At 36.4% G+C, this 13,274-nt stretch overlaps 1 protein-coding gene across 2 annotated transcripts in view; it reads left to right on the forward strand.

The window, feature by feature from the left end:
* JMY (junction mediating and regulatory protein, p53 cofactor) overlaps positions 1-13,274 on the forward strand; it is a 64,368-nt gene that overhangs the window by 35,383 nt on the left and 15,711 nt on the right. For both annotated transcript variants that reach the window (XR_008441163.1, XM_054002792.1), the window contains exons 5-6: positions 3,763-3,928; positions 7,236-7,423. Coding sequence is in view for 1 of the 2 variants with exons in the window: in XM_054002792.1 (XP_053858767.1) it covers positions 3,763-3,928; positions 7,236-7,423 (354 nt within the window). In the remaining variant the exon portion in view is untranslated. The remainder of the gene's footprint in view (positions 1-3,762; positions 3,929-7,235; positions 7,424-13,274) is intronic.

The following is a 13,274-nucleotide window of genomic DNA, read 5'->3' on the forward strand; positions in this document are numbered from 1 at the left end:
AGCTGAGAAAAATAACAATTCAGAACAAAGATGTGATATTATTTCACTTGAGGAAAGTGTTTTCAACAGGTTGTCTGTGGATTTTTGGACATTTAGTCTTGGAAAAGAAATTTTTTGCAAGGGCATATTGGGGTAGGAGAAGAGGAAATAGCTTTAAACTGAAAGTGGATGGGTTTAAATTACATATTGAGAAGAAATTCTTTGAACTTTAAGGGAGCAACACTGGAACAAGTTGCCCAGAGACGTTGTGGATCAACATCCTGAGAAGTGTTCAAGGCCAGGTTGGATGGAACTTTGAGCAACCTGGTCTAGTGAAAGGTGTCCCTGCCTGTGGTGGAGGGCATGGAACTTGATGAGATTTCAAGTCCCTTCCAACCTAAGCCCCTCTGATTCAGTGAACGCAACCACTCTCTGATTGGTATGAATGCAGTAACAAAGACTGTAGAGATTATTTGCTTTCATTAGTGCAGAAAGTTGTGGCATTACAGGAAATTGAACTTGGATCTCCCCAGTTTAAGTCTTTTGTTCCACCGCTGTGGTGTTTTAACCCCAGCCAGCAACCAAGAGCCATGTGGCTGCTCACTTGCTCCCTCACAAGTGGGATCAGAAGGGTTAAAAGCTAGAAACCTCATGGGTTGAGATAAAGGCAGTTTAATAGGGAAAGCCAAAGCCAAACACATGAGCAAAGTAAAACAAGGAATTAATTCATGTCTTCCCTTGGGCAGACAGGTGTTCAGCCATCTCCGGGAGTTCAGGGCCCATCACAGGTATCTGTGAACTTGAGAAAACAAAACTCTACTAACTCACTCCCTTCCTCTTTTTTCCCCCCACTTTTTATACTGGGCATGATGTCACGTGGTCTGGAATATTCCTTTGGTTAGTTGGGCTCACCTGTTCTGGTTGTGTCTCTTCCCAGCCTCCCATGCACTTCTGTCTTCCCTGCTACAGTGACCATACAAAAAGCATATAAGGCCTTGGCTCTGTGCAAGCCCTGCTCAGTAATAACAAAATAATTTCTGTATTATCAGCCCTGTGTTCAGCACAAGCCCGAAACACAGCCCCCTACCAGGCATTGAGAAGAAAATTAACCCTACCCCACCCAAAACCAGCAGAACTGCAGAATGTTTCCCATACCATTCTTATGTTAAATTTCCTTGTGTTTCTTTCACTGTGTTGATCAGCCTGAGAGCTACCAAGGATGCAGTAAATTAGTGGCACAGATTAGGTAAAAACTCATAAGAATTGCTCTCAGTTAAGAAGAGAAGTTTTTGACAGAATATACTGAAATATGTCCAAAAGTGATTATACTGTTTTGAATTATCACACATTATTAGGATCCTACATGAAGTTTTAACATAAATTGTTGAAATTCAAGGTCTTCATTTTACTTTTTCATGGGGAGCTATTATGTAGCTAGGATATCTGCCCATGAACCATACAGCAGTACTAATTTCCCATTTGTTTTGCACCTGAAAGCTGAATAAAGTGGCAGGGTATCCCTAAAACAGAACAGATAACTAACAGCATCTGTAGTGTATGCTCTTTGTAGGGCAAAGGTGCAGTTGTCAGTTGCTAAGGTCCTTTATCAGGCAGACACCAGTGCACCTAAATGAAGTACTCAGCAGCTATAACTGGGTGAGACTTTTGAAGATGGTCTGTGTGTGTCTTTATTCAGTTTTTATATACATTGTTCATTTAAATTTTGGAACATCTGTTTTTAAGAAAAGAATTGTGAAGGTCTGAGCCATTTTCACAATTCATGGAAAAAGGGAAGTTCTTAGGTGTGGTCACATTTGACACTACCTTAATTTAAAAAGCAAACAAACATTTCCCACACCCACTTTCCTCACCCCCAAACCCACCAAATTTTGCTGCATTTTTACAGTGAGGAAATCCTTGAAAAATGCCAAATCCCTTGAAAAATGCTAATATCCTGCCTGAACAATAAACATTATCCCTCTTATTGGAAAAATTGGAGAGTTCAAGAGAATCAGTCCTTTTGTCTTGAAAAGTAGCCTGTAGTTCACTCCAATTATGCAGTCAGTATATCATTTACTGTTCTGGTCAAATTAGTAGCTTAATATGGATGCAAAGTAATAAAATGGTGTAACAAGACATTTTTGTGTAGCACTGGACGCTAGCATATACATGATACATTAATGATTGCAAGGTTTCTGGTGTTCACTTAAGGACTTACTGGAGTTTTCAGACATATAGTTGATATACAAAAGATGCATACAGAAGTAAAAAAATATAGCAGAACTTCTTAAAATAGAAGTTGCAGGAATTGATTCACTGATATTCTAGCAGTCTAATATGGAAATAAGTACAATATACAGAACTATTTGCATTTAATTGAGCTGTGAAATCCCAATAGGTAATGGTGCAGGTGCTAAAAGCTTACATGTTAAAAAAAAAAAAAAAAAGGGATAGGACAAATGTATTAAGTCCAGTAAGTCTGTTTTGTATAAGAGGCAGCAGTGTGATTTAAGTTGTGCTACAAACTGTGCTAGAGGCTGGTGAATCCTTTTGGGATGATATCACTGCACTGCCTGTTATATTTCATCTTCTTGGATTTTTGCAACATTTTCCCAAAACAGGATATTGACTGAAAGAGATCACTGGTTTAATTCAGTACAGATATCTTCCTAGTTTACTGTCGTCATATTTAAATCTCAAGGAACCCATTTGTAGCTGTTTTTTACAGACTCAGTTTTACAACTTGAAGATAACACCATAATGTACAGAACATGCTAGCAAATATTTTTTAATGTATCACTAAATAGGTTGGGTATTTTTTCTTGGTAGACATCCCTTTTAATGATTGACTGTCTATAATATGAAACTGGACATTTCTTCTGAATAATGAGGTAGACAGATCACAAATCTCCATTAAAATTTACCATTACTTTCGTCAAGTATCTGAGAGAAACTAGCAGATACACATATTCTGAGCAGGTAAAGAATTTGGATGTGGTCCTAACTCTTCTGCATGCAGGTTGTAGAGGTGCGTGAATTCCCTCCAACCTCAGCACATAAGATTTCCTTACATGCTAGTATTTCTTAAATATTATCTGAATGGCTGACTGTATTGAGCAGATAAATCTTGTTTGACTGAATGAAAGAGAATGGTTGCAGTTCACTTTGGTTGTGTGTTACTTTTCTATTCAAACATATAATACAAATGAGTACTGAAATATATATAAGTATTTTAATCTATGTATTTAATCTCCTGTGAAGGATTCCAGAAAGAACAGAACAACTAAATTGTCATTACAAGGTGATCAGTGCATGTATTTATCCCTATTTGCACATCCTTTCACATTTTTTCCTCAGTTCTGCTTTTACAGGTTTTAACTGTAGATTTCTAGATGCCTACTTTTAGACTGGGGATTGAAGATAGGAGAATTCTAATTTAATTATGTACCTTCAGAGAATCAAGGGGTAGAATAAAAGAGTGTGAGGGATGTTTCACACTATGCACTGTATGACTTGACACCTTGACATGACAGTTGCAAAGTATAATTCAATGTCATGGATTTATTTCATTGCCACGTAGAAAAAAAGTCAGTTATTAAAGGCACCTTAAGAACATGTCCTAGGGACTTTATGTGTTCCATTTTAATGTGTTCAATTTTAATGTGTTACATTTACTGTACCAGACAGTATCTAGCTGTAATCATAAAATCTGTGGTTTTGTTCTCATAATTATCCTAGAGTTGTATGGTTTCTGTTTGTTTGTTGTTTTCTCTTTTTATTTAGATGCAGAGCCTGAAAGGTGGTACAGAAGCATTAGCTCATTTGGACCACTTAGAAGCTGATTACTATGATCTACAGCTTCAGTTATATGAAGTACAGTTTGAGATCCTGAAATGTGAAGAGCTGCTACTGACAGCACAGCTTGAAAGCATCAGAAGATTGATGTCAGGTGCTTTATTTATTTCAATTAATTCAAATCTGTGAAATATAATTTTCTTCCTAAGAGTGCAGGGAAGCCTATGGGAATGAAATGAGAACAGATTCTTTGCCATGTGAAGAGGTGCAAAAGTACTGTTAAATTAAAATTTACACCTGTTTATAAGGCATATACATACACATAAAGAAGTTCTGGTATGGTTCTCATTGCCTGTATTTGGAAATTTGCATATAAGATATGCAAACTACATATGTTTTGAAGAACTAAGATCAGGGAGAAGGAGATGTCTAGAAATATGCAGTACGTGTTGATATTACTTGTTTCTTGAAAGTGATTGGTTTTCAAAAGCTGTATCTGCAAACTGGATTCCTTTTGCTACACTTGAAGCTCATATTGTTATCTCAAATTTAGAGCAGCAATGAAAACCTTATGCTTCCAGAACAGACTATCCTACTACACCTCATGTACTTACACACTGTGGAAACAGTACATGTAAATCGTACAGCATTTTTCAATCCAGTTCTATCTTTCAGAAATTTTTATCTTTAATGTTTGCATTTAGGCAAGCTTTGTTTTGCTGTTTTCAGAGTGTAGGGCTTGAATAAAAAATTTTGCTATGGATAGAAAATTCTCCTAAGAGAAGTTTGAAGCTGGATTGTATTTTGAGTTGCCACTGGAAAAGGAGAAAACATCGGTATCACAGATTTGTCTCACTATAACATCAATCTCCACCTTTATGGCTTCTGATGGAAACAACTATAACTGTATGCTTGGAACATAAGGGTTGGAAACTTTATAAATGAGTTACAGAAATGTGGCAGCTTTGACTGGGTAGAGAATTAGTGATTTTGAGGTAGATAGATGTTGGACTGGGAAATCAGACATGTAGTTTTGGTACTGAAGACATCTGCTTATTTATGAACTAAAAGTAATCCCCTGAACAGGGGACTGAGAAGAAATGTGTCTTTGTCTTTGGCATAATGACAGTAAAACCTCTGGGCTGTCAGAGACCAAGCTGTAAAAATGTCACAGGGCAATATGATTTGTCATTGATTTCTCCAGAAATCTCAAAAAAGGCCTCAACCCACAACCTAATCCAAAATAAAACCCTCAGTCAGCTAAATCATCACCCTGTTCCTTCCCTCAGGGCAACAAAGCAGTTCACCATTCTGTCTTCCTTTGGTATTTTAAATTTGTATGATATTGTTTAATAATAAATCCAAAACTATCCCATAGGACAGAAAATGAAAAATACAGTTCCTAAATGTCTGAGAATTGTTCAACACACATAATTACCTTCTCAGACTTTCCTTAGGTGGATAGAACAATAAATATGAAAAATAATGTGATATGCAAGTGACTACATATGTTTGAGACTATTCAACACCAAAGCTGAAGTTAAGCATCTAAAACATATAGTGGTCTTTTAATATGTGTTGTTTCCTATGAAAAGGAATATAAGGCTTTCCTATCAAAAGAAAAGCATGGTCTGTTACACTTTCTTTTTGAAGTGTACTGATAGTAACAGATTTTGATGTTGCACATCTATATGATTTGAAATTCATGTGTGTAAGCCAAGTAGATGCTGTTGTTTCTCTTTAGTCTTTGTCTGTAGTGGGTCTGCAGAGATAGTTCAGAGAATTCCCAACTAACGTTTTGAGAGCATGGTTTGAATTGACTGCAGTTGGTTGTGACCTAGAAGAACATCTTTGCAAATTCAGCAAAGGATCTGAAAAGGATCGAGTGATAATAGATTGTCATATTATGAGCAACACTAGTCATTAAGCAAATACCTGCATTGTAATTCAAAAAACATGACTATTAGGTAGAATTTACAAGGGTTTTATCTTATTTGTATGAAATATGAGTACATTCTTGTCAAAATGGTTTTGTGATGGGTGAACTTGTATATTTCTGTTTTTAACTTTGCATGAAAGTCTTCTAAGGCAAAATTCAAGTGTAAATTCTCCCATTTTATAACTGCATGGTGAAATATAATTGTCAGCCATGAGTCTTCTTCTTACTCAGCGGTATCTCAAAGGGAGTTCCAGTGACTTGACAGTTATATATTGATGAAGCTTTACAGGGTCTTTATTTTTTAAACTGAGCGCTGAAGTAAAGGAACTGTTTGGTTATGCTTTATTAGCTTTTATTATAAGGTGCAAATCTTGCTGTGCTTTGTTATCTGGTCCTGCCATGACTTCTACTGAGCTGAAATCAGCCTGGCAGTTGGAATTCTGGTTGCAGCAGAGACTGTACACACAAATAATATGAAGTGACAACAGCTTTTAAAATGAACTGTGTACTGAGGAAAATCCTGTACCTGTCCCCAAATAATCAAGTGGCTGAAATAGGAGAAATTACAGTCTTTCTGAAAGTAGTTGAAAAAGTTGAAATAAGAAAGTTCGGTGTTGCTGTGGAATAGACACTTGACAGACATGCCAGCTGCATCTGCCTGTTTCAGATGCAGTAATGCATTTCCTTCTTGCTGTATGACAAATATATCCTACTTTGTATGCCAGTGGAATAAAGAACAAGAGGTCTTCACTGCTTCTTCATCCCAACGTCCTTCAAGGATTTATAATCACCACTCTTTCCTTGCTGGCAAGAGATGAGAAGGCAGCATTTAAAGATCAGCTCAGTGTTATTCCAAACACTTCACTCAGGAAGCTAAAAATCATGAATGTTGATAAAACTATCAGTAATTACCTTCTTTTCAGGCCTGTACTGCTTTGAAGGACTGCCTTGAAGTTGCCCTCCCTCCCAGGAGCAGTGACTGGGACATCAAAAACCTATGAGAGGATTTTTGGTGTCCTGTTGTCTGAGTCCCCTTACATGAAATTACGAGTTGGTTGTAACAGAAGAATCTCATGCCGAGGACTTCAGATAGTCTTTTCTATCCTAAACTTCATGCTGAAGACCAGAGAAAATTGCTATAAACCTTGGGTCCCTTGTGAGACCTAGAGACATGTGTGGGCATTGTGTTCAAATTAGGCTACACATTATAGCTGTACATTTAGAATTGCATTTGTGTTTTAATACTCTGAGCTTGCCTGAATAGCAGGCTGAGCTTCATTGGTATTAATTTCTGTTCCCCATAAAGACCTTAAAGCTGTACAGTGCCGTGCTGTGCTTTTCGTCTGACCTATTGATTTTTGGTAGTAGTCCTCTGAAAGGGCTGTGGCATTCTTCTGCATCATGTCTTGCAAGTCAAGGGTTGGGTTGTTGTTGTGGAAAGGGTTGTTGTTGAGGAAAACAAAATGTTAATCAAATACAAACCATTGATTTAATTTTTAAATTGCTGACATCTTTAAAACAGAGAAGAGAGATGAAGTGGTGTATTATGACACTTATGAAAGTATGGAAGCCATGCTTGAAAAAGAGGATATGGCAACATCTGTACACTTGCAAAAAGAGGAGCTGCAAAAGTTACAACAAAAAATCCGCCAGCTGGAAGCAAGGCGAGGACGTATTTCAGCCAAGAAAGCCTACCTCAGAAATAAGAAGGTACTGTTTAATTGCCTTTTTTTTGGACATAATTAGCAAAGTTAAATGGTTTCCTTTCAGATACAAATTTCCCAGAATTTTTGTGGATTACTTTCATCATTTGCTAGAAGTTGTTTTGCAGAATACTAAATAAAATAACATGTATTATTATATTGATACATTTAAGATTCTGTTTACCTTCTAGCTGTAAAGGAGCCTTCAATTACTTTGAAGTCAACAAATAACTAATCTATTAACTAATCAGAATACTTTCAGGCAGGAAGTCCATGCTAGAATGAATGTTTTTTTGGAGATTAGTTTTGTATATGTTTGCCAAAGAGAATTTTCAAGTGTGTTTCTCACTAGTGAGTTCTATTTTCATTCTCTTACCATCCTTTTAAACTTACGTCATGTGTTGTTGATACTCTATGTTTGGCAGATCTGTATGAAATACAGTCTATATTCTTAATTTGTAATTCTGGGTGTGCTATTTAGGTCAAAGTTTGGGAGACCATTGCAGTACTTGTTAGAAAGTAAGTTCCACCCCATACTATGTACTGTAAAACTATGCAAAAATGTCAGTTGAGGCCTCATTCTGGATTAAGATGAATGGTCAGTTTGGTTGTGTGTTCGACAGTCATGTCCCTTTATGTGAAAATAACCCTTTCATATAAAGAGTTCTAGCAGATTGACAGTAAACCCTTCAGGTCTTCACTCCACTTCATAATTAATATATCTTTTTCTGTACCTAAATCTGAAGCATAACAGAGTAAATGAAAAGTTGTTGATACATTTAATGTATTTTATTTTTTGTATTTTGTCAACCACTGCCTGGTTTCTACTTAACCCAATATTGAGAAGACTGCAAAGGAAGTATTAGAAGAGAGGTCTCCTGTTAGCCAATTATGTGAAGTAGCTTGCTTTGTCATTGTGTTTCTTTTGCATAAGTTTGTAAAGAGAAAAGGTATGAGGAACCTTGTTAGTATTTTAAGTAAGAGAACTTATCTGTCATGTTACACTAATTTATACAGGCTATAGTATAATATGAAATTATTTTCTCCTGGATATGAAAAGACACTGCTGGCACCTTACAAAGTAGACAAACCTGTTTAAAAGTGAGAGCCTGTTTCCTGTTCTTTGCTTAACTTATTGGAGTCCACAGGTCAAGAAGAAACCCTGAAGCAGTAGAGATTTTTTTAGCATGCCCATATATCTTTATAACAAACTAGTCACCTTCAGTGGCTCTTTTGTCTCAGTGTTATGCTATGATAGACTATCTTGTTTAAGCTGAAGGTGTTGGTTTTGGCTGTAGCAGGAGTAGCAGCATACCTGGTTGTGCACTGTGACAAGATGCAGAGCTGTGTATGGTAGTGTTGCTTTTCTGCATGCAGGAGTGGTACAGTTTCATCTTCTCAACATTGTGCTGGGATAGCTGTGGCTATATTGCTTTCAGGACCTGAGGTAATGTCTCCATGTGGAGCTTGGACATCACATTGCTCTCAGAACTAGTTCCAGCTCTCTTACTTATGTCATTGCCCAGCATAGCATTCTCTGTAGTTGAGTGCTGCAGGGAGATACTTAGCTTCTAGAAAAATCACAGAGTAGAACAAGGTGTATTCAAACTTACAGGAGAAAATAAATGAGCTTTATTTGAGCAAAAAGAAAGGGCAGAATCTGTTGTGTGCCATTGTGTGGCACTTGTTGGGCAGAAAAGAATATGGCCATTTTTTAGCTTCTCTTCTTACTGCTGGATAATGCAGAGTTGTACTAAGCTTTCTGGCAATTACCTGAAAATCAAAACATATAGATTTGTCTCATTTTTTAAAGCAAGCTTTGTATTTTCAATGGCCTTTCTAGTGATATTGTAAAACATTCATGAATGCTATTTAAGATGCCTGGTGTGAGTACTTGCATATGTGGGGAAAAAAAAAAACGGTTCTTGCTCTGAAGTGTTTGCAGGTTAAGTCAAGTATGCACAACTACGATACAGATGGGATACAAAAGCAGACTGTAGATGGTGAGAATGAGGGCAGTGATGACTGAATGCTATGTGAAGAAAAGTGACTTTTTGAGGATGAATGTGGAAAGTACATACTATGTGGTAAATCTCTGGGTCTGTCTCAAGAAACATTTATTGTTGAGCTGAGATGAGAGTGTATTTAATGCTTTTCAGATTGTGTTCCTGACTTTGCATGTTTCAGCAAAGTATCTTAAAACAGACTTTTAAACTGGTGTTCTGTTCTGGATTTCGTTGGTGAGATTTTGGTGGTGGATTGGTGGGGTTTTTCTTTCTTTTTTGTTGTGGTTTTTTTTTTTTTTAAGCTTGTAAGTTCTGTAGGTGAAAACAAAAAAAAAGGCAAGCTATGCATTAAGTGGTGTATAGGACAGTCTTGTGATATATTTAGAAATTAAAGTCCTTTCTCATTATCAAGATTTTGGAAATTGAAAATGCCCTTAGGAGAATGTCTACTTTCTAAGAGCAGATATCAGGGTTAAGGAAACAATAGGAAATTTTTCTCTGTCATCAGTTTTATTTTTTGGAAGAAGGTAATTTCATAATCCAGGTATTTAAAAATCTTTTCTGTTGAGGAGATAACACAATGAAAGCAAATAAATTACTCTTTATAGTGTAAGACAATTTGTAATTGAAATATAAAATTCAGTGACTATAGTCTCTATTTTGTTTTTCAGAAATTTCTTCCCTAATTTTGCAGATGATGAATCGGTTTCAGCGATGTTGTCAAATAATTGTACCAAGCTTTTATTAGAAACTTTCATTAGAGGCTTGTTACAAACATATTTCAGTTGTGGCTCTAGAATAACTGAACTGGCATTTTAAAAATTCATGGTTTTACAGAGTTTGATATTTTTTCACTGTACTACCATGAGTATAAACTCTTCATTCTCTTTTTTTTAATAGAAATCTATTTGCATTTGTTAAACAATCATTTCCTGATGTTCCTTTGTGTTGATGACAGTTAGTTACTAAAAAATAAATTTTTAACACCAGTTTCACTTTTTTTTTCTCCTTACTTCTAGAGAGCTAGCTGTAAATTCTTCATGCAGGAAATTGCTATTGTTATGCCAGTCTACCCCCTGCTGGCTACACGTTAGTATTAATTAGATTTTCATATGGAACAAGCAGCTGATTTATTAGGGAGATAGATTTATACCAAAGAGTCAAGGTGAAAAAAATGGTATAGAAGGTATCTTGAAAATTCTGAAAAAACAGAATTGTGATATAATCAAATTGTTTTGCACCCAGGAAGATTATTCCTTATCACAAGCAGACTAGGAGAAGCAAGTGGTTGGTGAAGCTGTTTAGGTGTGTGCTTTCATCTAGGAAACTTTCTCACATGCTTTTGTGTTCATTTAATAGACGCCTTTAGAATTTTGCAAGCCCACATTTTAAAGCACAGCCCATGCCAAAATAGGTGTTACGAAGATGCAGTGACAGCTGGCAAAGGATTATTGGTATTCTGTTATCAACTACTATTACAACAACAGCAGCATAAGAACATAACTACACTGAATGCTTACAGTAAAATGTGGTTTCTGCACATGAAAAGCTAGCCTTTTAACTGAGATGTTCTTTGAGCTGAATGCAAGATTCACTGTAACTAGTTAGATATAATGCTAGTGCAGATCTCTTTTACATATATTACATGTTACTAGTCTTAAACATTGTAGTTCATGTAGTGACAAAGGTTGAAATGGTTCCTCAGCTCTCCCTTTTTGTCTCTTTAATAGAAGTACAACTTGATACTGTGAAATCAGTCAGTTGATTAAAGAAAGAATGGGCATTACTTCTTGTTCTCAGTTCCATGCAGTTGTTCAACATATTTCTTGAGGTGTGGCTCTCACTGGGCATAATTTCACAGGGAGGTGATAAAATCATCCCTGAAGTTGTTTGAGAGGTGTCAGAATCTGGTGCTGGGCGATGGTTTAGTGGTAACAGTGGCAGTGCTGGGTGGACAACTGGACTGAATGATCTAAAAGGTCTTTTCCAAACTTGATGATTCTATGAGAATGTGCCTGCTTCCCAATGCTTAGAAGTAAGGACTACCTTGCCTGTGCAGTAGGCTCTGTACTCCTGCTATACACCCAATTATTATGTTTGGTTTTATTGTTTTGGGTTTTTTGCAGGAGTTCATTATATACTATATATTATAATATATACTATTGAATTTGTCATCTGCCGTAATTGGTTTTCTTAATGCTGCCATCTGGGTGTTTTTTATTTCATCCTTTATTTGAAGTCACTTAATCTTGTCTACAATTAGAAACCTGCATCTGTACCTCTGAAACTGCAACCTTTCCTTTTTTTCTTCAACCATTTCTGTAATTAAAGATGATTCAGATTTCAAATCCTGTCCTGCAACATGTTTTCAGTTCCTCTTAGTAGTTTTTATTATTTCATGTTAAAGAGATCTAATTACATTGAAGTAGGTTGTTTATTAAAACAAAGTCAGCATCAAATATGTTTTGGTCAGGTTTATCTTCTTTACATACTTAAAATATCTTTTGTTATTGCATTTAATCAGAAATGTTTAAATACTGATGCTAAAGTGAAAACATTTAAACAGAAACAGAAAACATAAACAGAAAATTGTGCCCCCTGAGTATCTGAGACATGTCAAAAATCCCAAACCATGTTTAAATTACATATTCTCATTATTTTAGAATATTTAAATATTTAATAGAGAATAAACTGTAAACTAGTTAGGAGTATTACAGAAAGTTGTTCAGATTTTCTGTTAGTATTATGTAGCTTGCTGTGTCTTTGAAACACAGAGATGAAGTATTTTGTACTTTTTCAGCTACAAATTAAATTGATTGACTGTTCCAGGATTAATTCTTTTCACCAAGGGGAAAAAACCTCCAGAAAAGAAATACAAAACCCAGCAGTGTTTGGCACTAAATATATGTGGACCTGTTAGAGCAAGTCCAGAGTAGATCCACAAAGATGATCAGAGGGTTGGAGCACCTCTCCTATAATGACAGGCTGGGGTTGTTCAGCCTGGAGAAGAGAAGGCTCTGAGGAGACCTCAGTATAGCCTTTCAGAGCATAAAGGGAGCTTATAAAAAAGAAGGAGTGCCTTTTGACATAGACAGATATTTTACATGGACAAGAGGGAACAGTTTTAAACAAGGAGAGATTTGAATAGTTGTTGGAAATTTATTTACTCTGGGAGTGGTGAGCTGCTGACATAGGTTGCCCTGAGAAGTTGTGGATGCCCCATCCATGTAAATGTTCAAGGACAGGTTAGATGGGACCCTGAGTAGCCTGGTTTAGTGGAAGTTCTCTATCTGTGACAGGGAGGTTGGCACTAGATGAGCTTCAAGGTGTCTTCCCACCTAAGCCATTCTGTGATATACCTCTGATGAAGGTAGGAGAGTATTTGCACAGAAATCTTTGCTTTTGTCAGTTACCTGTATACAGCAGCAACATTGATGACAAATGTCCTGTATAGGACATTTTACTGTCCTATACAGGAACACTGGTTACTTTTTTATGTGATCAAAGCATGTCCATACACAACTTACAGAAGAAGAGATTTTTCTGCATTTTTAAGCATCCAAAACAGTGAGGTTTCTTTAATCCCTTCCCTCCTTATTTTTGTGCTTTACTCCATCAGCTCCCTCAAGCAATGCATTCAGTGGCAAAGCTCTTTGCTGGATCTACCCAAAAAATCATACTGAATGATACTTGAGAACCCCATCAGCTCCATGCTCTATCTGAGTTACACTCCAAACTACTAACATTGCATTGACTTGCACAACTGTGAGATTTGTTTATGACTGTACATCTGACTTTTTTCTAGTTCTGTGTGGTGCTTGTACCAGATCTAACTCAATTGATTATACTGTC

Source organism: Vidua macroura, chromosome Z, assembly GCF_024509145.1.
Source record: "Vidua macroura isolate BioBank_ID:100142 chromosome Z, ASM2450914v1, whole genome shotgun sequence".
In the NCBI taxonomy this organism is placed as follows: Eukaryota; Metazoa; Chordata; class Aves; order Passeriformes; family Viduidae; genus Vidua; species Vidua macroura.